The 25,647-nt window shown below is 40.6% G+C and overlaps 1 protein-coding gene across 1 annotated transcript; it reads left to right on the forward strand.

Annotated features, from left to right (window-relative positions):
• Window positions 1–1,781: 1,781 nt before the first annotated feature.
• On the forward strand, window positions 1,782–21,455 carry ZFP91 (ZFP91 zinc finger protein, atypical E3 ubiquitin ligase). Its single transcript, XM_060771569.2, has 11 exons — window positions 1,782–2,941; window positions 7,068–7,093; window positions 7,919–8,134; window positions 8,564–8,600; window positions 8,993–9,079; window positions 9,340–9,468; window positions 10,891–10,941; window positions 12,464–12,542; window positions 15,284–15,398; window positions 16,134–16,233; window positions 17,819–21,455. The coding sequence occupies exons 1-11, from the start codon at window positions 2,532–2,534 to the stop codon at window positions 18,327–18,329; spliced, it is 1,761 nt and encodes a 586-aa protein (XP_060627552.2). The 5' UTR covers window positions 1,782–2,531; the 3' UTR covers window positions 18,330–21,455.
• The last annotated feature ends 4,192 nt before the right edge of the window (window positions 21,456–25,647 follow it).

The raw sequence follows: 25,647 nt of genomic DNA on the forward strand, positions 1-25,647 counted from the left end.
TTTTGGTTTTTAATGAATAAAATAACTTGCCTTCTTTAATCTGGCCACTGGGTGTCAGTGTCACCTTTTAAATGAGGATCATCTCATAAATGTAACTACAATTCCTACTTGAACTGAGAAAATGACTTATATGTGAATTTTAGATGCAGACCCTTCAAATGTCTTTCTAAGTTGTTTCGCATGATGAATAATGTCATTTGTAAACACATGTACTACTCAAGTATAACCACTCATTAATATTTTAAAAACAAAATTGAATCTTATGGTACTTTGGAAATGACATTGTCAAAACAGGTAATACTTTCATTATTAATATTTCATCTCATTCACAACTGGCAGAGTTAGAGGTTCTCTTTCATTCATGATTTGCAACTTTTTCTCCAGGCATCCCTAACAGCTGTGTTTAAAGCCTATCCAGGTGGTTTTAAAATGATTCATTGTCTTTGATATTAAAACATTTGTAACTCTTTTAACTGTGTGTTTTAATTGGCTTTCATTTGATTATTGTATTATGTGTCTATATGCCTTTGAGGGAGAGGAAGATAAGGAACCAATAATAATACAGACCGAATATCCTTTAACCTTGGGATCAGAAGTGTTCTCCATTTCAGTTTTTTTTTCCTTCAAATTTTGGAATATTCCCATATACACAATGACACATCTTGGAGATGTGACCCAAGTCAACACACAAAATTTCTTGAAGTTTTGTATACACTTTGGCCTGAATGTATTGCACTCGTGGGTGGTGACCTGAAAAACAATTTGGCTCATATAATAAATAATAAAACTTTAATAATATATATAATATAAATAAAACTTTATTTATACCCTGTCTCCATCTCCCGAAGGGGACGCGGGATGGCTAACATGAGGCCAAGCCCAATAGTTACAACAAAGCAAAATGAACGCAACAATCATAAAATAATATACAATAAAATATATGAAAAAATAAGTAATACAAAATAAACACAGGGTACAACAAAATAAACAAAGTCATTAAGCCGAGTGGGCAGGGGCAAGTACTACGGATCGGACTTTAAAACTCTGGGCGAGATGGATAAGTAGGGTAAAGTACATGGTGGGAGGTTCGGATGGGACGACCAATGGGAATTAATTTCAACTGAAGGGTGAGATAATCCATGGAAGCCACCTGGGAGTGGGTTGCTGAGTTTTCTGGGCTGTATGGCCATGTTCCAGAAGCATTCTCTCCTGACGTTTCACCCACATCTATAGCAGGCATCCTCAGAGGTTGTGACGTCAGTTGGACACTAGGCAAGTGAAATGTCCGGGGTGGGAGAAAGAACTCTTGTCTGCTTGAAGCAGGTGTGCATGTTCCAACTGGCCACATTGATTAGCATTTAATGGCCTCGTAGCATCAAAGCCTGCCTGGGGTTGGGGGGGATCCTTTGTTGGGAGGTGTTAGCTGGCACAGTTTTTTTCCTGTCTGGAATTCCCGTTTGAGTGTTGCTCTTTATTTACTGGGTGGGAGTCTTGCTCTGGTGCTGAAGGGAGGAGGGTTTAAAACTTTGAAGAGACAAATTTAACAAACCGTTCTAAAAAGGAAGGCGCCTCTTAACGTTTTATGAAGGTCGAGGCGGGCTGCTGAAGAGAGACGCGGCCTGCTCAGTTGAATTTCTCACGGTTTTGGCGATTCAGACCCCACAATACGGAACCGGAAGTACAGCGAAGTGATGGCACTGAAAAGACCGACAAAGCCTCACTGTGCCAGGATGCGTCGCGCATGCGCACTCCAAGGCCAGGACCGGAAGTGCGTACCTTTTCCACAACTATTCCCCTCCCCCCCTTCGGACGCCATTTTGTCGCCGACTTTCACCCGCCACTCGGCGGGGCTTTTTTTTCTTAAAGGAGAAGCTGCAATGTTTTTTTTTTTAAACCTCCCCTGAGCTTCAAACTCCGGAAGCCGCGGACAGCGTGAAAAAGGAAGGAAGAGGCTTGGGAAGGTACTGGCTCGTTATAGTTGTTGTTTCCATTTGAAACCAAGAGGTTCAAGGATTGCTACCGGGGCCAAAAGACGAAGGGCAGCGTGTTTTTGTGTGTGTGGGAGAGGAGCGCTTTTTAAAAGGACATCCTTCCTGTATCGTTAGGCAGCCCCAAGCGCTGCGTGAGGGCAACAGAGCGGGGAGGCAGGGCCGGCTGGAGTCCGGGGGGCGCGCGCGCGAGGGGGGGGGGCGAGAGGGAAACCCAACCAACGGCCTGACGGGCTCGGTCTCCCCGCGGCGCGCGCCACGGCCAGGATTCCGACAGCGCGCGCTCCCCTCGTGCTCGCGCCTGAGAGGGCTCGCCCGTTGATTGGCCAAGTTCTCCGCGAGGTTCCAGCCCGGCTTCCGGCTCCGATTGGTGGGCTGGGGCGAAGGGCGGGGTGTGTGTCTTACATCTCCTCTCCCGATTGGAGGCCCTGACTTCGTGCCTGCTCCCTGAACCCGTTTTTGATTGGAGGGGGGCGCCCTTATCGCTCGTTCGGAGGCGCGGGCTCCGTTGCTGGCAGGAGTCGCCCTCCGCCAACTGCTCTGATGCCGGGGGCCTCCGAGCCGGCGGAGAGCCAAGACGGGGAGGCGCAGGAGCCGCAGCAGCAGCAGCCGCCGCCGCCGGAAGAGAGGCAGGAGGAGGAGGAGGAGAAGCAGGCCGTGCCTCCCGCCGCCCCCGGCCGCCGCCGACCCCCGCCCCCAGCCGAGCCGAGGGAGGAGCCCAGCGCCACCCGGGTGCTCCGAGGAGGCCGCGAGCGCGGACGGGCCGCCGCCGCCGCTGCAGCTGCCGCCGCCTCGCGCCGAAGGAAGGCCGAGTATCCCCGCCGGCGCCGCCACGACCCCGCCGCCCAGCAGAGCCACGAGCCTGAGGGAACCCCGGCCGGGACTGGAGCCCAACCGACGCCCAGCGACGCCCAACCGCCCGGCGCCTCCAGGAAAGGGACCCCGCGTGCCTCGTAAGTGCAGCCCTGTCCCCGCTGGGGAAGCCCCACCTGCTTCGTGGGGAATTAATGCCCTTGGACCCCAGTGGAACTGCTCCCTCCCGCTCCCTCTCTCCATGCTATGAGGTTCTGGAAGTTGGGAGTTTAGGGAGGCTCAAGACCTCCCCTGGTTCTCAACCTGTGGGTCCCCAGGTAAACTGGCTGGGATTTCTGGGAGTTGTTGGTCAAAACACCTGGGGGACCCACAGGTTGATAACCACTGTCCTAATTTATTTATTTATTTACTACACTTATATACCGCAATTCTCAGCCCATGGGCGACTCATTGCGGTGTACAACATAGAAAACAGGTGCAAAATACAAACATAGTGTAAAATAATCCACAATTCATCATTATCAAAAAAAACATCTCATCAAACATCAACATTACTACATAAGCCATTATTATTATTATTATTATTATTATTATTAACTTTATTTGTACCCCGCTAGCATCTCCCGAAGGACTCGATGCGGCTTACACAGGCCGAAGCCATAAAACACAATACAATAGAAAACATAACATAGCAATAACAAAGCAAATCAATAATTAAGCAAAAAAACAATGACAATACATCAGGACATATTAAAACTGGTTCGGCCGGCGTGAAGGGGTACAGGGTTAAAAGTGCTGAAATGGCAGGAGGGGCGTAGGAAGTAAAGTGTGGTGTGCAGCTAATTGTGCTAAAGTGCTACTAGGACTTGGGATGGGGATTCCTAATCCGAGAAGGCACAACGGAACAGCCAAGTTTTCAAGTTCCTTCTGAAAACTGCTAGTGTAGGGGTCTGTCGGAGATCTTTTGGAAGGGCGTTCCAGAGTCGGGGGGCCGCCACAGAGAAGGCCCTGTCCCGTGTCCCCACCAAGCGCGCTTGCGACGTAGGTGGGATCACGAGCAGGGCCTCCCCAGATGATCGCAGCGAGCGTGTGGGTTCGTAGATGGAGATGCGGTCACGCAGGTAGGGTGGTCCCAAACCGTTTAGGGCTTTGTAGGTGAGCACCTGCACCTTGAATTGGACTCGGAAGATAAATGGCAGCCAGTGAAGCTCCTTAAACAGAGGGGTAAACCTCTCTTGATAATGAGCTCCAGTTAGCATCCTGGCTGCTGCCCGCTGGACCAATTGCAGTTTCCGAGCCGTCTTCAGGGGCAGCCCCACGTAGAGCGCATTGCAGTAATCCATTCCGAGTCGTCTCATCGTCAAACCCACTCCGATATCATTTCCGTTGTTCCATTCCTATGGTCAAATTACCAGTCATTGCACTTCTTGTTCAAATGCCTTCTTAAACAGCCAGGTCTTTAACATCCTGCGGAATATCAACAGGGAGGGAGCTAGCCTGATGTCCACGGGAAGGGTGTTCCACAGCCGAGGAGCCACTCCTATGAGGCATGGGCAAACTTTGGCCCTCCAGGTGTTTTGGACTTCACCTCCTTCAGTTCCCAACAGGCTTAAGTGGCTGAGCGGGGAAAGGAAAGGGCCAGAAGCTGTTAGGAATTGTGGGGTCTGAAGTCCAAAGCACCCGGAGGGCCAAAGTTTGCCTGTGCTTGTACTATAGCATTGAGCCACAGTGGTGTCAAACTGACTTAATTCTACCCATACAGTTGCCTGTCCCAGCTAGGAGGTTCCAATATGAAGTTTGCAAGAGCTTTTTTTATTGTCCCTCAATTGATTCAGTGAACCTTCCATGGTTATGTCTAGCCAACCAAATCGAGTCACCTTTGAGAGAGGAAAGCAGGGTATAGTAAAAGGAAAGGTTTTCCCTGAAATTAAGTCTAGTCGTGTCCAACTACCGGGGGGGGGGGGGTGCTCATCTCCATTTCTAAGCTGAAGAGACAGTGTTGTCCATAGACATCTCCAAGGTCATTTGGCAGGCATGACTGCATGGAGCACCATTATTTATTTATTTAAAAGTTTTGTATACCGACCTTCTCACCTCTCTTGAGGGACTCAGACTGGTTTCCAACCATAATATCACATACAGTCAATAAAACATCATAATTCATATTACAGTAAAACATTAAAACAGCAATTATATTCAATAACTACAGTAGTCAGTCACACTTAAATCGTTGTTCATCATCCTCCATCCATATCTCAGGGTTGGCTCACTCGTCGAATGCCTGTCTCCATAACCACGTCTTCAACTGTTTCCTAAATATCAGGATGGAAGGGGCGGTTCTGATCTCCAGTGGGAGAGAGTTCCAGAGTCGAGAGGCCACCACCGAGAAGGCCCTGTCCCTCGTCCCCACCAGACGCGTTTGTGAGGCCGGTGGGACCGAGAGCAGGGCCTCTCCAGACGATCTTAATAATCTTTAATAATTACCTTCCTGTCAAGGCAGTACCTATTGATCTCTTCACATTTGCATGCTTTTGAACTGTTTGGTTGGCAGAAGCTGGAGCTAACAGCAGGAGATCACCCCACATTTGATCAGATAGTTCAGCGGCTCAGCAGTTTAACTCGCTGCACCACAAGGGGGCCCTTATAGTAGTAACAATAATATGGGTATAGTAGTAACAATAATATGGATTTAGCGCTGTGTTTCCCATAGAACCAATCTAGATGCCAGCACACCAAGAAAATAATCATCTTGTATATTTTTGGAGTCCAGGAGAATACGTTGACTGCATTCCATTATATTGAGCCTAGTGTTAAGTACCATACACATGCCCTTCCAGCATATTTCACTGTACTCTGCTCAGTAAACACTATGACAGAATCAGTTAGGTAAAATATTTTATTTATTTACTATATTTATATCCCGACCTTACAATCGGCAGCAATTCGATGCCGTCAACAGACAATAGAAAATAGACGTGTACCTTAAAACAAATTAAGAACAATAAAACATTAAACACAATTTTAAAATCCCTTAATTTGAGGACATAGTCAAAGGCCATTGTGGTTGTTATTGCACATAAGTCTGCTTTACTTATTCCACAGCACTGTTGGCCACAAAATATTGTGTCCTGCTGCTATATTCAGTTGATACAGTATTATGATCCTTTTTTGAAGTGAACTGTTCACTTCAATGCTACACTAGGGATACATAACATAACATTCTGCAATACTTGCTGAATTGGATGCTATTTGTGTCTTCATGTTTGCACTAAATTGTGTGATGCAAGGCCAGAAAGTTATTTTTGTTCTCTACAATATGTTCTGTCTACTTGATCTTTATGAAACAAATTGTTCTGTCTACTTGATCTTTATGAAACAGGTACATAGTGAAACAAGGATGCTGAATAACCCTAAGTACTCTAGGCCTTGTAGCTATAGTGAAACAATTTAAATTAGTACTTGTGAGACACAATGATTATATTAAGAGGAAAAAACCAGCCATATTTAAGCTCTTCAAGCAGTGGTTCTCAACCTTTGATCCTCCAGGTGTTTTGAACTTTAACTTCCAAAAATCCCAGCCAGTTTATCAGATGTTAGGAATTGTGGAAGCTGCTGTACAAAACACCTGGAGGACTAAAGGTTGAGAACCACTGCTAGTGTACCCTAAACGTTTGTAGTCAGTGTTGTGTATTGTTGGCACTGGTGTTAGAAGCATTATCATTCACACCATAAATAATAAAACTATTATTATCTTTCCTGGGATATCCGAGATGATATAAATGGTTCCTTTTTAATGTTGTTTTCATGAGAACTTCTGCAAGATAAGTTCTGAGGTAGAGATTGGATCAGATTGGGTTTTATGGCTCACTAGGGATTTGAATGTGGTCCACTCTATCTCTAGTGTAGCATTGTAATCACCGTGGTCTACACTGCAGAATTAATATGATTTGACAGCACTTTCATTATCATGCCCAGTACTTTGGAGTCATTGGAGTTTTAGTTTTGCAAGTCCTCCTCTACCAAAAGAATGCTGATGCCTTACCAACTAAAACTTCCATGATGCCATAGCACTGAGTCATGGCATTTAAAGTGCTGTCAAACAACATTCATTTTACAGTGAAGATGCCCCCTATGCCACATTTTCTAGTCTAATGATTTAACTTTTCAAACTTTTTATTATGTTGCCAGAGCTGTTACCGTGCTTAGAATGAATCTTATTTTTCATGCTCACAGAAATTCATGTTTTGTCTCCAACTTTTATTTCAGATATTCAGATAAAGCTGCAGTCAAAGGTAAGTCTTGACGGTTGTTCATAAAAAAGTGTTGGTAGACTAAAATATCTGCTTAATAAAAATCCCTAATTAATTAAGAGAACAACCATCTATGTCTGGGCATAGGCCAGTGGGGGGCCTATTATGATGGATTTTGCCTATGTGGTGTAATTCTAAATTTGAAGATGTTCTGTTTTTGAGCGATTTCAGCCATGATAGAGTTGATAGTCTATGGGAGTGTGCCACAAAGCAGGCAGTGTAGACCTTCCAGGCCTACCTCCTTCAGGGTCCAAGTCAGGGGCCGCATAACTTAACTAGCACAGGTCTCATTTGTCCTAAATCCAGCACTGGTGATGAGTGTCATTTATTCACAGTGTTTGGTAATCAAGAAGTGTTGCATTTGGGCAATGGTTTCATCGTTAGTTGTCATGTCTAATCATGGTGATATGAACTTGTTTAGTCCTTTAAAAATTACTGTAGCTAGCAAAACTGTTCATGGCAGTGGATTCCATTAATTAATCTAGGCTTACGTTATGTACTGTCTCCTTGCAGTCCTGAGATGACTTCCAGTTTCATATCAGGATGTATTACTATGTTATCTGATTAGTGAATTACATTTTAAAATTTAATTCAGTTGCCATCTTTTTTTTTTTGCTTTTTAAAATGGGATAATTTAGACATTAGTATATCTCTAGCACCATTCAAATAAATTTTGTTTAAATTAGATTTTGAGACGATGGATAGATTTGCCTTTTGATCATCGGGGGGGGGGGGCACACGGGGAGGGGACACAGGGAGGATTCCCTCCTTGATGGAGATATTCCAGTGTTTATATGTATATTGCAGATCCCAAAGAAGAGACAGAAGAGGAAGAAGTCTCCACTGTTATTGCTACTGGAATCCCAGTCAGCTCAGCCAGGTCCAGTCGGGGCTGGCGTAGCAACAGGACAGCTGCTGCTATTCATCAATGTGATACAGAAAATTCACGGAGCTCTAGATCCAAGACTGGGTCACTACAGCTCATCTGTAAATCAGAACCAAATTCAGAACAACTAGAATTTGGTATGACTGCTTTTAGTCATTGGAAAATAAAAATGTTGCTATTCTCAGTGGGTCAGTGTAAAACATATCATTTTTAAGGAGGAGCTCTTAAATACTAAAATTGTTTTATTTATGCTGTAAAGTTTTCTGTCACTAAATAAGGGTAACAGTTATCATGCTAGTATAGTTTAGTAGTTATAACAGAAACTGTTCATTGGGGCACAAACATCATTTTATTGCCATGGATACCCATGTATTTTGGGTAGGTGATTCCATGTTTGTTTCCATCGTAGGAAATTGATAAGAGCTTTTTAACTATTTAACCATTTTGAGTGAGTGCAGATGATACATTGTTTTTATATTTCACTGTACTGATACATTGCAAGCTCTAAGAAGCAAGCTAATCTGTCTATACTGTTATGTATTATTAAATATGTTTTTCTTCTTTAGAAGTCACAGAAGAGCGTTCATCTCCAGCTGGAATTAGGTAAGAAGATCTAATTGGAAGCCCTCATAGAATTTTCAATCTAAAATAGTACAAATATTTTGTAGAGCATTTGTTGTTAGATTGTATAGAATGAGTCAAAAGTTTTCAGCATAGCAGACAATGATTATTATTTATTATTTACAATGATCTGGAAAGATGCCCCTCCCTCTCCAAGATATTACTGTAATCAACCTGGTTTGCTCCTGATACGATAAAAATCTTTTGTTATACATTCTGCATTGAATCTGCTTCTTCCCACAATACTGCCTTTTGTTCGGTTTGCGTAATAGTCTGCGTAAGACACAGAAGAAGAGTTCAGTGTTTATACTATGAATTTCTTTGTCCAGGAATACATTGATGTATGAATAATTTCCCTTTTCTTCCTCCTTCAGTGATGAAGAAGAAATGCTCATCAGTGAAGAAGAAGTTCCTTTCAAAGATGATCCCAGAGATGAAACCTATAAACCCCATTTAGACAGGTGCTATATTTTATATTTTCCAGGCTCAGGGAGATTGTATTCTTGTTGTAATACATAGTAAATACACACGATATTAAAATCTTTCCATCACAAGCATCTGTACTGTTTTTGAAAACAAATAAGAAAGACATATATGTACCTTTTAATTACAGGATTTGGGAATATCAGAGACTTAAATATTTCCAAATCCTTATTGAGGAATGCTCAGACTGGATTTGTAGAGGAAAGATTTCCTTAACATGTGGTGCCTGTATTTACAGGGAAGTTCCAAAACAAAGGAAAAAATCTGGGAAGGGAAAAGAAGAAAAAGAGAAACAGAAAGAGATTAAAGTGGAGGTAGAGGTCAAAGAAGAAAGTGAATTTCAGGAAGATGAGGATCCACCTAGGAAGTGAGTACTCTTCTGTGTATGAAAACTCTTGATTGTACGGAGCATCTGTATGTAATGCTTGGTGCAATCAAGATTCCAAATGAAGTCGAAGTCTGTGCAAGTGATTTAGAGGAACTCTTGCTCCCATATACAGTTTTTTTTAAAAAAAAAATTACTACACAAAGTAAATTTTATATCTTTGAAATACATTTTTTCTCATTCCCAAAAGTTTGGCCAGCCTTACCGTGTACTTTTACAGGTTCATTTTCTATCTTTAGTTTTAAAAACTATCACTTTTTAAAATTTAATAGTCATCAGTGTTGCACAACTCTAATTAAAACTCATCTTCTTAAAACTCCATGGCTGCTTTTCTCTTATCATGATAAAATATGTCTTTAAGTCACATATGAGCAAACCAGTTAAGATCTTTCCTTAAGAATAATCTCTTAAGGAATTTAAATTGCTGGCTATCTGCTTAAAATACAAAATATGTTCATAAATTAACTCCAATTCTCTCTTTTTAAAAAAATGCTGTAGTGAAATGGCTAGTAATATCTTAAGAAAAGTCTATGCTTGTACTTATACCAAGCTCATAGGATAGCTTTCCTTAATACAATGATTTTAATTTCAGCATGTGCTGAATTTATCATACTAAAGATACACATGCCATTCAAATATTAATTTATGACTTGAAAGTTCAAAGAGTCTCACATAAGCAATATACCTTGTAATATAACACTATGTAACAAGATTTTTGCTCCTGGGTTATAATAATATCATTTCCTAATTGATTCTATCATATAAACATGGAAAAGGTTTATTAAACCGCAAAAACATTGTTTTTGTGGGACATCTTGCAGCACATTTTCCTATAGTTTTTCAATGAATATCTTATAGAGTCTAAACCACTTCAACATAGTTTGTGACAGCCACAAAAATGAAGTTTCTGAAGTATAACAACTACTTTCAAAGTAAGTACTGCACAATTAAATAGGAATAACACTTTCAAACAATTTTTGTCAAATTTGTTACATAGTGTAATTTGACATTAGGAACTGCCAGTTTGCCCCTTTCTGTGGCATCATACAGTAATTTAAATTTTATTGTGAATTTATTTGCCTGCCACACACATCCTTTTTTGCCTTTGCATGAAAGGTATTCCATTTTGTATTATAGAGATAGTTGGAAAGAGAGATAAAAGACTTGGTAAAAGATCTGCTTTTATTATTGCAATTCTACCTTGCAATTCATCGCTTGGATCCTCGGTATTGGTTGTGTTGACCTGAGTTGTGTACAGGTCAGATCAGTCCAGAAATGCTTTGTGTAAGAATCACTACTTCCTATTCTGAAACTATTTGCACTAGTGTATGTATGTTTGCTTTCACAGCTGCAAGTATGAACTATTTTCTTTTAGTTTTTTATTTTGTTTTGTTCTTGTCCTAGGAGAGGAAGGAGAAGAAAAGATGACAAGAGCCCACGACTTCCAAAAAGAAGGTGAGTCCTTCTTGTCTTTCTCGCTTAATTGATACAGTACAAAGTGACTATTGAATAGGGGCCATTTAAAGATACTGTTTAAAAACAGTCTTCTAGTGGTTTTAGTTTTTCAGCTATAAAATTGGAGAATGTGCCTCTTTCTAAAGTGGTAGTACAACTTAGGAGAGCAAGCAGTATATGCCTATTGGTATCATTCCCCTGCTGTTGCTGACTGCTAGGAGTGTTTTGTCTAATAAGATTGAATAAATAAAATCGTGTTGCAGTCTTGCTTTGAGGTACCTAACACATCTTCAACGCCTCCTTTTTTTAATGGTCTGTTTGCTAGAAATTGAACTTCCAATCTTTGGTTCACATTCTTTCTGTGCTTTATCTATACCTCATTCTGATTGTGTGTTCAGTAAAGATGAGGTTTTGGAATACATTGTTTTAACATTTATTTAATTATGGAGACTTAGTCAAGGTGTCCATATATAGTTGTTGTAAAATAATATCTGTATTTAAAAACAAAGCATCGGCTATGCTGAATAAAATAAATATGTGTGTCTTAGACCTGTCTGTAGATTGTTGTTTTAAAAGTGATAATGATACTTGTGTGTTACTGATTTTTATATGCTTGATGTTCTAAAAAGTTGCTTCTGAATGACAGATTATATCCTTTAAAAATCCTACCCATCCAAAACGATTAATATTAGAGTGGCGTTGGACCAAATTCTGCAGTGGATTTTCAAAATTATGTTGATCATTTATCTATGATATTCTTAAAACTTTATGGGAAAGTATTTTGACATGGCTATTGACAAATTAAGGTGTAATCGTACATTTCACACTACTTTTAGATGAAAGCCATCCTCATTAGTCTTACTTACTTACTTACTTACTTAGACGATCCCTCGTTGGACGAGTAGGATAGTCGTCCAGGATCAGTATTCTTGTGGGTCTGTAGGTGGCTGTGGACCTGCATCTTCTCCCACAGTGAGGGCATTGGTTTCCAGGAGGAAGGCGGTCTCGGTCGGGGTTGGCTTGACACGCCTTCCTCCTGGCACGTTTCTCTCTTTCACCCTCCATTCATGCCACTTCAAATTCTGCAGCTCCTGGTCACAGCTGACCTCCAGCTGGAGCGCTTAAGGGCCAGGGCTTCACAGTTCTCAGTGTCTATGCCAGAGTTTTTAAGGTTAGCTTTGAGCCCATCTTTAAATCTCTTTTCCTGTCCACCAACATTCCGTTCTTGAGTTCGGAGTAGAGCAACTGCTTTGGGAGACGGTGGTCGGGCATCCGGACAACGTGGCCGGTCCAGCGGAGTTGATGGCGGAGGACCATCGCTTCAGTGCTGGTGGTCTTTGCTTCTTCCAGCATGCTGACGTTTGTCCGCTTGTCTTCCCAAGAGATTTGCAGGATTTTCCGGAGGCAGCGCTGATGGAATCGTTCCGGGAGTTGCATGTGACGTCTGTAGACAGGTATAATACACTGGTTATCTTAGCATACCCTTTCTTATCTCTTCTCTCTCCTATTCCATTTTTTCTAGGAAGAAGCCCCCAATACAATATGTACGGTGTGAGATGGAAGGATGTGGCACAGTTCTTGCACACCCTCGCTATTTACAAGTGAGAATTATAGTAGCAAACAGTTTGTGTACAATTGTGTAATTTCTCAAGGGGAGTAAAGGACTTGGCTGCTTTGTCCATTATGAATCAAGCTGGATAAGCAACCCCATATTTCTTATATATATCAGTGAGGACTGCCAAGCATTTGATTTGGCTTTCCTATCATCCTCTAACCCAGGGGTTCTCAAACTAAGGTCCGAGGGCCAGATACAGCCCTCCAAGTTATTTACCTGGCCCTCGCTCAGGGTCAACCTAAGTCTGAAACGACTTGAAAGCACACAGCAACAACAACAATCCTATCCCATCAGCCAAAAGAAGGTGAACACTTCTCATTGAAATACTAATAAGTTCATATTTGTTAAAATTGTTCTACATTTTGATTGTATAGTTTTAAAGTGTTTTTTGCACTACAAATAAGATATGTGCAGTTTGTGTAGGAATTCATTCATGTTGTTTTCAAATTATATTTCGGCCCTCCAACAGTTTGAGGGATTGTGACCTGGCCCTCTGTTTAAAATGTTTGAGGACCCCTGCTCTAACCCAAACTTTTTAAGCAGAGGGCTGGTACACAATTCCCCAGACTGTTGGGCATCAGGCTATAGTTTAAAAAAAACACGAACCAATTCTTATGCACATTATCTTATTTGTAGTACAAAGAAAAAGAAAGAAAAATGCAATATTTAAAATGAAGAACAATTTCACTGGGAAGTGTAGACCTGCCGTTTGCTGATGAGATAGTCAAATTAATTAGGATTGTTGTTGTGTGCCTTCAAATTGCTTCAGACTTAGGGTGACCCTAAATCCAAAGTTTAGGGTAGGGGCTGGGTAAAGGACCATGGAGGGCTGCATCTGGCTCGTGGGCCTTAGTTTGGGGAAGTGTCTACACCAAAGTACTGATTGTCTCCTTATAGTCAACTTAAGTACTTCATTTTTCTCCTTCCTTTGATGTAGTGACTTTCTGAATACATTTATTCCATAATTGCCTTTCTGCTTCATCTAGCCATTAGACTTTACTAGATCTCAGTGTCTTCCAAGAATGAGAAGAGCATTACCATTCATGGAACAGGAAGTCTCTGTCCAGCTCAGTGCACTGGAAGAATTTCCTTGGACAATTGAAAGGCATTGCTTGTGAGCTTGGCTTTTGTACTGGATTAGAATATTTTACGTACAAATAAAAATAACTATCTTCTTATTGACTTCCAAATTCTTATCCTTTCCAGGCAATTATTTTCTTGCATGTCAATTGTAATTAGTCTCTCAGTCTTCTCATAATTGTATCATCCATCTAATTTTTTGAAAACAAAAAGTCTAGTAAAGTCCAGTCTGTAGGGCATTTGGGTTTGCCTTCATGTCTTTTTTTTTAAAAAAAGGTTAATCTGCCCATATTCTTTATATCCATTATTTTTAATTTCCATTCTTCCGATGGGTTTTCTCTTGTCTTTCAATGTCTTGCAAATACAATTCTGGCTGTAGTTATCATATAGTTAAATAGGATATCTTGATTCTTACTCATATTCATATCTGTCATCCCTAATAAATAGTATTCAGGTTTCAGTTGAAATTTTATTTTTTTTAATTTTTCTGGATATTTAATGAATCATTTTCCAATAGATTTTTGCAATTTTACACCCCCACCACATATGGAAGAAGGTTCCAGTTTAAGTGCCACATTTCCAACAGCAATTTTTAACATTTTTATAAAATTTGGCCAATTTTTGTGGTGTGATGTACCACTGGTACATCATCTTGTACCAGTTTTCTTGTAGATCAAAAGAATATGTATACTTTATTTTTTCTTCCACATTCATTCCCATTCTTCCATTTTTATTGGTCTTCTAATATGTGCAGCCACTTTGTCATACAATCCTTGAACTGTTCTTGTTCCGTAGACAATTGCAATAAGATTTTATAAATTTTTGCTATTGTCCCATATTGTATCTTTTTCCGAGAAGCCCAATTTTTTAGAGTACAGGGCTACAGCTGTTAGTTTAGCCACAATTCCTTTTTAGGGGTACTGTGCTCTGATATGTTACAGGGAAGGTTGTAGTGGTATTACTTTAACAGTGTACTTTCACAAGACACATTTAAATATTAGGGTAATTCCACACAGTGAATGAAATGATGCAAACCCACTTCCTTTGGAGCCAAGGGGAACAAACAGAGATAGAAAAAGCTAGAGTGCAGAAGCAAAATGCTAGAGTGTTTTAACCCTAGCACTCCAACATGTGCATGTTGAAATGGTTTTTCACTTGGACCATTGAATGATGTGTGATTTTGAGTGGAAGATAAAAATACCCCCCTCCCAATTGATGTTGTTTTGTTTTGTAAAGGGTTTTTGGGAATCTTTACATGCCTATAAACTTTGTATACTTTCAGAGCCTCTGTTTCTTAAGAGTACCATGATACTGTTTGAGCTCTGATTGAAGTTACTCTTATTTGAAATAATAAGGTGTGTTTTTGTAAAAGCAAACAAACAAAACTCCAAAACAGTCCTGAGTGAAAGCATAAATACAGAGAAACTACAGTTAACTCTCCATGTTTGTGTCTTTTAAAAGTCATTCATGAGACCACAAATTGAAAACTCGGGTATTTTTTTTCTGTATATTTTCATTGTTCCATTGTCGTCCTAAATATGTTTAAACCCGGGCACTGAGATTCACAATTGAAATGCAGGGTTTAATTTTAGCATCTTTTAAATTGTGTATTTATAATTTGTCAGCCTGAAATTACTTTGTTTTCAGCATCACATCAAATATCAGCATCTGTTGAAAAAGAAATATGTTTGTCCTCATCCTTCATGTGGGCGACTGTTCCGGCTCCAGAAGCAGCTTTTGCGCCATGCCAAACATCACACAGGTAACATGGATTTTAGATCAAAGTTCCCACTTTTAATGTCAGCTAATCAGGGTCCCTAACCCCACACATTCTTAAACCACTTAAACCAAAGAAGCCCATTTCAATTCCTGATCATAGCACAACAAAATGCAGAAAAATCAGGGAGGGAAATGAGTGCTTCAGTGATGTTGATCTGTGCTGATGATCCAACTGGCCTAAGACTAACAATTTCTTAAAACTAAAGGCTTTCTTGCCACGAAAATCCTAATGATAGGGTTACTATAAGGCACAGAACAACAGCACATTTTCTGAAGGAGTATGTGGAAGTATGCACATAATTCTTTCTAAATGTATATGGCATACATGTTATTAAAATGTATAATGCATGTAGTGAACAGTCAGTAGTGATCCTACTAACAATTTAAAATGGACATATGTAGGGTTTAACACAGTATGTATGGTGTGGAACGTTCTTAATGAGCTTTGTACAATTGTTTCTCTTTAGTGCAGTGCTTGCAGAAGAAGAAAGGTTAGAATATATTAAGAATGAATGGCTTGGGAATAGATGTAGGCATGTTGACACTTGATAGACTTCTAAATATTTTCAAATTTGAAAGTGAGAAATATTTCCCTATGATTGTTAAAAAGCTACGTCACTCCTTTAAAATATTTGCTTGATAGTGTTGTGAATGCAAGCATTGCGATTTCCAATCGTGTGCTGTGGATCAGGCTAAATTACTTTATGTTGCTTTACAGATCAAAGGGATTACATCTGTGAATATTGTGCCCGTGCTTTCAAGAGTTCGCACAATCTAGCAGTACATCGAATGATTCACACAGGCGAGAAGCCACTACAGTGAGTAGTGTTTGGTTCTTTTTTTGCTGCTACTTTTCCTGAGAAAGCAAGGCAGTGTATCTCCTGGCTGTGTTCAACTCAGTTTCTTTTGCATATTACAAGCTGAAATAGCCCTAGATATGCTGACCAATAAACATAAAGGAGTTCTACTTGGAGATCCTCCTGATTCTCTTGATGACTTTTGGTACCATTAAACATTTGGCTTTGTGTATAAAAAGTGTAAAAGAGTATTAAACACAAGCAGTTCTATGGAATGGTGGTAGAAGGCACTGTGTTACAATGGCTTGGCTCCTGTTTGCAGAGCTATTCCAGAAAGTGGCATGAGGAGATTCTTGTTTAGATTCATGGCTTTATAGCTGGGGTGCCAGGGGGTTCCATCATATCCCACAAAGTGTTTAATATGTATACAGATCTGGTGGGTGAGGTCACCAGGGATCTTGCAATTGAGTGCCCTCAATATGTTGATGACATTCAGCTCTTATTTCCCCTTGTTGTTAGATTCAGTTGTGGCTGTGCAGGTGCTGAAAAAGTGTCTGGATCCTTTCATGTTCTGAATGAGGGCTAGTAAATTGATACTCGGTCCCAGTAAGATGAAGGGTCTATGAATTGGCACATCCTGGGTCTAGAACCTGGCAAGTAACTTGTCTTGGCTGACTTTATACTTCCTCCAAAGAACTAATTATGTCTCCTAAGAGTACTTTTGGATCCATCTCTGTCATTGAAAGCCCAACATTGGCTTATTTCCTGCATCATTATAAAACACTGAGTTTTAATCAGTGTTTTGAGGGTCTAACCCAGACCTCTTCAACCTGCTACTCTCCAGCGGTTTGAGCCTCCAACTCCCAGAATTCCTGACAATTGCACAATCTAGCTAGGGCTTCTGGAAGTTGGAGGCCCGAACAACCAGAGTCTCAAGAGGCCTGGTCTAAATACTTTGTTATGTTTTGTGCAGCTCCCTGGCTTTTAGCTTGTTTCAAATTGTTATATTTTTATTTTATATATATTTTCAACAGAATTCATTAAGCATTAAAAACGACACACTTCAGCTAAACAAAAATAACATAATACAGTCAAATAATAAAAATAAAGACATTACTTGAATGTCTTGTCTAGATTTCCTACCTTCCCTTTTAGATTGAGGTTCTTTAATATTCTTGCATTTGATGAAAAGAATACTTAAATATTAAATGCCTAATGCTTATTTTGGTTCACAGATACTACTACTACTTCCTTATTTCATCTAACTTTTGAACCTTTGAAACCCTTTTTATTACTATTCCCACAAATTACTTTTTGTTACTATTCCCACAAATTCCCTGTTCATATTTTATTGATATAAATTTTCTGTCCTTCCTGTAGTAAGACATATTCCTTAAAATAGTTTTCCATTTTCTCCCACTCTTTTCGCACATTGTTTATAGCGTTATATTTTTAGACTTTAAATTATTCTTGCTATTTTAATATTTTAAATTGTTTTACATTTTATTTTATTTATATACTTGAGATTTTGTGATGTAAGATGTAGCAGAAAAATTTAAACCCTTGTATTATCTTTCTCTTCTTCACCCACCCCATTGTTCTTTAGATGCGAGATCTGTGGGTTCACCTGCCGGCAGAAAGCCTCATTGAACTGGCACATGAAAAAGCATGATGCAGATACCTTTTATCAGTTTTCTTGCAATATCTGTGGAAAGAAGTTTGAGAAGAAGGACAGTGTGGTGGCACATAAAGCCAAGAGTCACCCGGAGGTGCTCATTGCTGAAGCACTGGCAGCCAATGCAGGGGCCCTCATCACCAGCACTGACATTCTGGGTACCAGCCCAGAATCCATTGTCCAGCCCAGTGACAACCAGGGGCTTCCCCTTCTTCCCGACCCCCTTGAAAACACCACTCCTGGAGAGTGTCTACTGCTGAACCCTGACGGGATGCCTAAGACATATTGTGACGAGAGCGACCAGGTCAACCTGATGGCTGACGGCAAGATTTTTGTTGGCAGTGCTAGTGGCGAGAATGCAGAAGGGCTGGTCATGAACCCGGAAATCCTTGGGGCTACCACTGAAGTGCTAATTGAGGATTCGGATTCTGCAGGACCTTAGTGGGAGAGGAGCACATGTGTGTTGGGACAACAAGGACTTGTATTTAAAAGAATGAATTGGGGAAAATTTATTCAACATAGATGGACTTAAACAAAAATTAAACTAGTCAAATATTACTAAAGGGCCTGCTCCCCTTCAGCCCTCCCTCCCAGAATGGATCACTACACATGCTTTCCCAGTACCCTTTTTAGAGAGGAAAGTTGCCTTTACACAGACTGGCAAAGCAAAAGAATTCTTGCAATGCAGTAGAGGGACGCAGCCAGAGCCTGTCCCTCTCCCTGCCCTCCCAAAGCAAGCAGACCTCCTGCTTCTCGACATTGTTGCAAGATTAAAGGTGTTTGTACTCTGGACCAGTATCTTTCTCAGAACCATCCCATGCTCCTCCAGTTGCACCAACCTGTTCTATGCATTACTGAATTCTGACCCTTGCAGGCTCTTCTGTTTCCGTCTAGGGCTTGGGAATATAGCTTGGCACTTTAGAACCCCTCAGCAGGATGAGCTGTAAAACAGCATATACCTTTCCCATTTCCCCCTCCCCAATCCCTTTCCCCCTGCATCATTCCTTCTGCTTTGGTAAGGAAAGAGAGGGAATACTGGCACTCTGGTGCTCACTTTTTCAAAGAGGAGTGCCATTATTTTGTACAGTTACTCTGGCTGCAAAGGCTCTGTATGGGAGAGGCAGAGAGAATGGGTGCTAGGCTTGTAAAAGAAAACTTGCACTTTGAACATGTCTTGTTTTTAAGTTGTGATAACAAATTCTTTATTTATTTGCTTTTTTAAAAAAAAAAAAAAGATTTGTTTTAGTTGCTGTCCAGGAGGGATTTTCTTCCAAATTTGAAAATCCTTAGTAAAGAGTATAAAACAGAATCAGCTTCTTCAGCTAATCACACTTAAGCACTGCCCTCACCTAAAATGAAAAGTTCATGGAATAGTGTAGCCCTTACAGTGAAGCTCCTGTTTGCTTCATCATTTGTTGTTTACTGCAAAAGGATTTCTTTGTGAAGGTGTGACGTCCGCTTTAAAGATTTGACCTTTTTTCATTATTCACCCCCAACTTTTCTAATGTTTTCCTTCTGTATGTTGTATTGTTAGTTTTGTGTCTTTCTCTAACCTGGATGAGTAAGCAGAAAACTTGGTCTTAAGGCAGTGATATTAACTGCTAAACAGCATAACGGCTTCCCTCTGATATATTTTGCTTTTAAAACACTCTAGTCCAATTCTTGAAAACACATGTGGAAGCAAAACTGCAAGTATCAGCTAGTGTCCATCAGCTAGTGTACATTCTGGTTTTCCTCAGTCATGCATCTAATGTTTGCATGTAGACACAGACCATCTTGTTTCTGTGAAATTGATGGCTTGAGTGTCTCAAGAAGGTGAAAGACATCTTGCATTTTAGGCAGAATGTGGGAAAGATTTACTTTAGTCACAACCTGTATGCATCTTTGGTTGTTAACTAACAGCTTGTGGTGTCACTATATCCTAGGAGTGACAGTCTTATGTAGACTTCTCTTGGAGCTGACCATAACTAGGATTGTTTTGCAGCCTGTGCTTGAGCAGTGCTTATCATTAAAGACAGATACCTTTTCATCCAGAGCTCTACCTCGTGTACAACAAGCTCATATTAACTATGCATTTTCCCACACGTCTTTTGCCATTTCATTTGTCTAAAAATGAGTCCCAATACACTCTTTTTTCACTAGAAAGTCAGTATCAATAGAGGGTAATAGGACACAATCTGTGGCAGCCCTCTAAGGGTTTTAGTGTACCCCACACCTTCCATTTCTGCAATCTGGTGGGAGGTGTCTCGGCAATCAGCTAAGGGCCATCTGTGGTATTTGTTGTTTTTTTATATTAAGTTTGGCATTGGGCAAATACTTGCAATTGAAAGTTTGTTTTGTGTGCTGCTTGAAGAAGCATCCTATTTCAGTTATACTGCATTTCACTTATTAAAATGGATGATATAATAGAAATTCAGTTTTAGCTCTGTAGGAACTTGAATCGTTCAGGGAAAAGGCTGAGCTGGCAGTGTACTTGAAGTCCTTTCTTAGATTGAGTTACCATCAGCCTCTGGTCTGTCCGTCCTGGATGGCTCTGTTTGTCTCTTTTTTCACCCTGTGTTGGGGTATGTTTGTATGCAGTTTTGTTTCAAGCAACATTGTTTATGTTTAACTGGGTCAGCCCCTAATACTCTAGGTTGAATAATTTCTGGTTTTAGATTTATGAACTGAAACCCTTTAGTCTTTACATGAAGCGTTCCTGCTGCTTCCCTATAATGTCTCTCCCACCATACGCATGCAGTCTGGCTTCAATCAATTATTATAGTATCTGCAATAAACTGTTTTTTTCTAGGGAGCTTATTTCCCATGGGAAGAAAGCATGGTGCTGGGAGCTTGAAGCTATAGTCTCCTTCCCACTGTAATGTGGGATAGTTTACAGTAACTAATCTGATGTGATCCCAGCACAGAGTCAGTTCTGTAATTTTGTCCTCTTTATAAACTCATTGGTTCTGTAAATGTAGAACCACTTCCTGATAACTCTAGGGATGATTTGAATCTCTTCCCCTCTTTTCAGGAGCTGACACAAAATTCTTTCCCAGCCAGATGACCACAGAATATTTTTTCAGAATTTTATCTGAACATTGATAGAATAGTACAAGATGGGAAGAGGAGCTCAGGAGTTTAGTATGCTTAGTGTGTGAGAAATGGTCCGTCTAGTTCAAATAGTTTCTGAACAATGGCACAAAACCTTGGCAGGGGCAGGGCAGGGGTGAACGGTAACTCTGTGGAGAAGTTTTCCAGGGTGATAGCAGAGACCTGTGGGGAAAACTGCACTAGCATTGTGAATCCTACCAGAGAGGGCAGGATTTGCTATACTTTGCAGAGCTACCTGAAGAAGTAGCCACTGGGTGGCAACAGAGCTGTGTTGCATTGTGGCACACCCCTATTTTTTAGTGTTAAAGTGAAAGGATGGTTAAGTTGACAAGTCTTTGATTGCTTAAAAGCCTTGTTGCATATAAATTTTTCCACAAAGGAATGGAGATTTGGGGTGGGATGCCAGGGGGAGGGGCAGTGATCCATGTTGATAAAAGGTTATGTATACAAAAGTCAATAAAACAATAAAAAGGGACATTGCTTTTTTCATCTCTTGTCTTTAAGCTGGGTAAGCCATAACCAAAATAAATACTTAAAGGGGGGAAATAATATTTTGTGTCTTACTACGCATGCTAATTGTACAAAATGTGTAATGTGAGGGAAGCTCCTTAAATGAAGCAGATTATAGAGTAATTCTGTGCCCCTGGTAAGTTAGCTGGAGCAACCATGTATCAAGACTAAAGACATCCGCTTTGTCACTGGTCCACTGCAGGAAGGAAAGGTGCTTCCAAGATGGTAGAGGGGCATATATTTTACCCTATTTAAATTATGAATTAATTCCCATAATTCATGGAACATTGCATCGTTGCATTGGTGTTTAATCTGTAGTTATTACTATCCGTTGAGGTTCTAGTAGAGTCCATATACTTTTCAATTATTTCTTTTCATGTATTGAATGGCACCTGTCCTCACTCAAAGCACCTATGTGGTCCTGTCCCACATTTTGATGCTTAAAGAAAAAGCATTGAGTTGTATTTTGCAGTGGATCCAGTTTGACACTCAAGTCAGTGTGAAATTTGTAAGGCATCCTGGGGGGCTCTCAGAAGACGCTCTATTTTTTAATTTATTTTTTGCTCATTCACACAGTTTTACAGAAGTATCCAGTTGGCTGTTTGTAATTGTTCCACCATGTTTTCTTAGTACTGTACTGCTTCCATCTTCATTGTTACTGTAGCTGGAACTTTGGGAATACTAATTCAAAAAGTAACTACTTTGAGCTTTGGAAAATGAAATTTAATTGACAAGGTAAGCTCTCTGAGCTGGGAGCTCAAAAAGGTACAGAAGAGCCATCACTAAGAAGTTTCTGGCTACATGTTGCATATATGTTCACTAGGGACACTGTCAAATTATGGTATATGGGAAGTGGAAGTTGTTAAATGATCTTCCTTTCAGGTGTCCCTTTTTTTGAAAACAGGAATCAATTGGGTGGTTTGCAGAGTAATAAGTAGTTTTTTCCCCTACTTGTTGAAAGTATTTAATATATACAGCTTTTGTTTAAAAAATTCCAATGAACATTCCACAAGGAACTGTGAGCATTCATGTGTAACACATTAATGATAGCATTGCAGCGTGTAAAGTTGATAAATATGAAAATTACTTGCCCATCTAAATAGTTTGGTAAATAGAACTTTACATGTTCAGTCCTGATATTGCTGCTGGCTTTGTTGGCGGTGAAAAGGCATTGCTTGTTGAGCCAAGGCAATATTAATATATTGCTTTTATCTACTATTTCCTATGAAAACTTGCTATTCCACTGCAGGGAAAATGAAAATGTGGAGAACTGGAAAGGCAGAATGTACGACTGTTAATTAGATAATTAAGCAGGATGTGAGCAGGATGTTGGGGTTCAGGTGTCAGTTGAGAGCAAATTCAACTCACCTTCCCAATGAGAAAGTTTTGTGACTGATTCTTGGAAGGAAAGATCAGATTCATAGAGTGGGCTAAAACTCCACTGCAATGTGTGACTTTCAGAAGGAATCGGATGTGGAAGGGACCACAAAGATAATCCACCAGACCACCATATAGGAATATGGCACTAAAGGGGGAAAAAATTCCTCTTCTCCCCAAAAGCCAACACTCCAAAGCTGTATCATCTGGCAATACACTGTCTTTAAAATGTGGTCCTTTTCTCTTCTCTCAGACCTGAAAACCGCTGTTGTAGGCTGTATAGAGCCCTTCTTAAGGGTATCTGGACACACTCTGCAATGTACACATATCAGCCAGACAGCTTGTACAATTCCGAAAGCAAGAGAGGCACTTGAGTATCAGCTTTTGACGGAGACATTTTTGATCTCTTTGTGCACCAGTACTAGGCTAGCTCATCTCATGTGTTACTCCTTACTGTAGACCACCTCAACTGAATGCCATACTAGCAAAGGGTAACAAGATTTACTCGGAACTGGAGCTCAGGGAAGGTTGCCATGATATGTAAAGGAATGCTTGTCCAAATGATAAAAATGTACCTGACATGTCAGAATTGTACTTCAAAAGATACCTATGAAACCAAAAGCAGGCTGCTAAACATCCATTTAAGTAACTATACACAACTCCCATAGGTTTGCTTCTTGGAAGCCCTCTTTGGAATTACTAAAATTTTGACAGTGACCAAAATGCATTACAATTTTTAAAAGTCTGCTGCAATTATATGTGACAGATACCACTAGTCTATTGTTTCTAGGAAGCCCCTGTCTGAATGTTCCCTTTTTGACGGGAAAATTCAGCACTGCATCAACAACCAAAAACTGTCAAATATAGATGTGTATGCAGATGTTCTCTTTGTTAGAGACTATTCACTTTTGCATTTGGCAGTACAATGCATAGTAACATGCAACTACTGGATTGCCGAAAATTACAGACAGTTTAGTATAGAAAGTGCCATACCTTTCACACTGAATAAACAGCACTATCCCAGGTTACTGGGATTTCTAGTTTGGTGAAGCTTTAGAGCTCTCTGGCTCAGAATACTAAGTACTAGGCTGGTGCAGAAAAGTTGTATCCTGATGTAAGTCATAAGAAATTTGTTAGCTTCGTACTTACGGCAAGATATCCAATGCACGTGTGCGGTCTGCGCCAAAAATTTAATAATCAAAGCTTGAGAGGGATTTGATTGTTAAGTTTCTATTCCCCCCGGAAGTCTCTGTGTTTGCTGCAGCAAAGAAATTGCAGAGTACCGAGCCCAGAGTGGGTTGCACCATAGCAACTAGGCTGCTCATCCCCAGCACAAGCAGCAGTGCTGACAAAGGGTAGGTACCATATGCCTGAACGGCGTCGGTGGTTGTTGCAACAGCAGCAGCAAGAAGAGGGGGCCAATTTCTATTAAAAGGTCATGGCAATGCTTGTTGGATTATCGTTTGCCCAAGCATGCAAAGTAGACTTGGCAGAGGGTTCTGTTAATCCCTACCTGAAGGAGTCGGTAGGGGTTCTGGCCTGTGATCTGTTGACCTGCTAGTCTACCTGGAGTAAGGTATGGCCAGATCTGTTGATGATTTCCCAGAAGTTTCTGAGCTGTCCACCTACCAGTGTGCAGTGTGAGAGGGTTTTCAGCCTGAAGATGCCATCGCCCCTGACCAGAGCCTGTTGGATCCCACCTGGGTGAAACTGCTGGTTTTCCTGAGGGCCAAGGAGTTTTTACAAGTTGCCTTGGTACACACCAGGCAATTTTTAAGAGTTCCACCAATTGTGGGGGAGTTCTGTAACAGAAAGAACACCACAAGTGTAATACTATGGGTGAACTCTAGGATTTCCTCTAAACCACTACTTCTCAACTCTGACATGCATACCTGTGCCATGAGGCCACTTCTATACCTGAACAGATGTTCCTTTCTGGCATTATTTTCTAACTGACTGAAAGAGAACCACTTCTGCCATCTCACAATAGGCAATCTGTTTCAGGTTCTTAATAACTCCCTTATTAGCCTGAAAGCACTCAGCCAATACTTTATTTTGTTGGATCTGCCCATAGACCTCTATTAGGAAGTCAATTCAAGGAGATAGCTCTTGTAGTTTTGTGTTTTTTTTAAGATGTTGTTTATAAAAACTTTGAAAATTCTCCAAAAATCCATGGATAAGTAAAACATTCTGAAATTTGGTCAGTCCTTAACAGTTCTGACAGTGATAAGCCAAGGGTGGGAAATGCAGCAGCTATAGGTAAATTTCAAAATAAAAATAGATATCAGTAAAATTACATTAATTGAGGCATCGGTAGGTTAAATGTCTTTGAATATTTACATAAAAATTTAAGATATTATTCTAACCTTCAGTGTAAATGTGCTTATGTAGCCTTCCAATAATCATCATAGTTAACTATATATTTTGGGGGAAATGCTGTGTGCTTATGAATAAGGAAAAGTGGGAAAGACTGGCACTGAGAGAGGAGGAGAGGAAGGTGTGCGCTGCACGAGAGAGGAAGAAAGGAAGGAGAGCTGGGTTTCTGTGCAGAGAGGTGAGGGTCCTGGCAGGAAGGCATGGGGCTGAACGAAGCCCTTATTTCATCCCCATGCCTTCCCACCAGGACCCTCACCCAAGTATAAGCCAAGGGGGGGGGGGCTTTTTCAGCCTTAAAAAAGGACTGAAAACTAAGCTTATACTTGAGTATTTGCTTAGTATTTGCTCTCCATATATCTATAGCACTTATAGTAAGTTTAATACACAATGCTCCGTTCTTGTGT

The sequence above is a fragment of the Anolis sagrei genome, chromosome 1 (genome assembly GCF_037176765.1).
Source record: "Anolis sagrei isolate rAnoSag1 chromosome 1, rAnoSag1.mat, whole genome shotgun sequence".
Taxonomy (NCBI): domain Eukaryota; kingdom Metazoa; phylum Chordata; class Lepidosauria; order Squamata; family Dactyloidae; genus Anolis; species Anolis sagrei.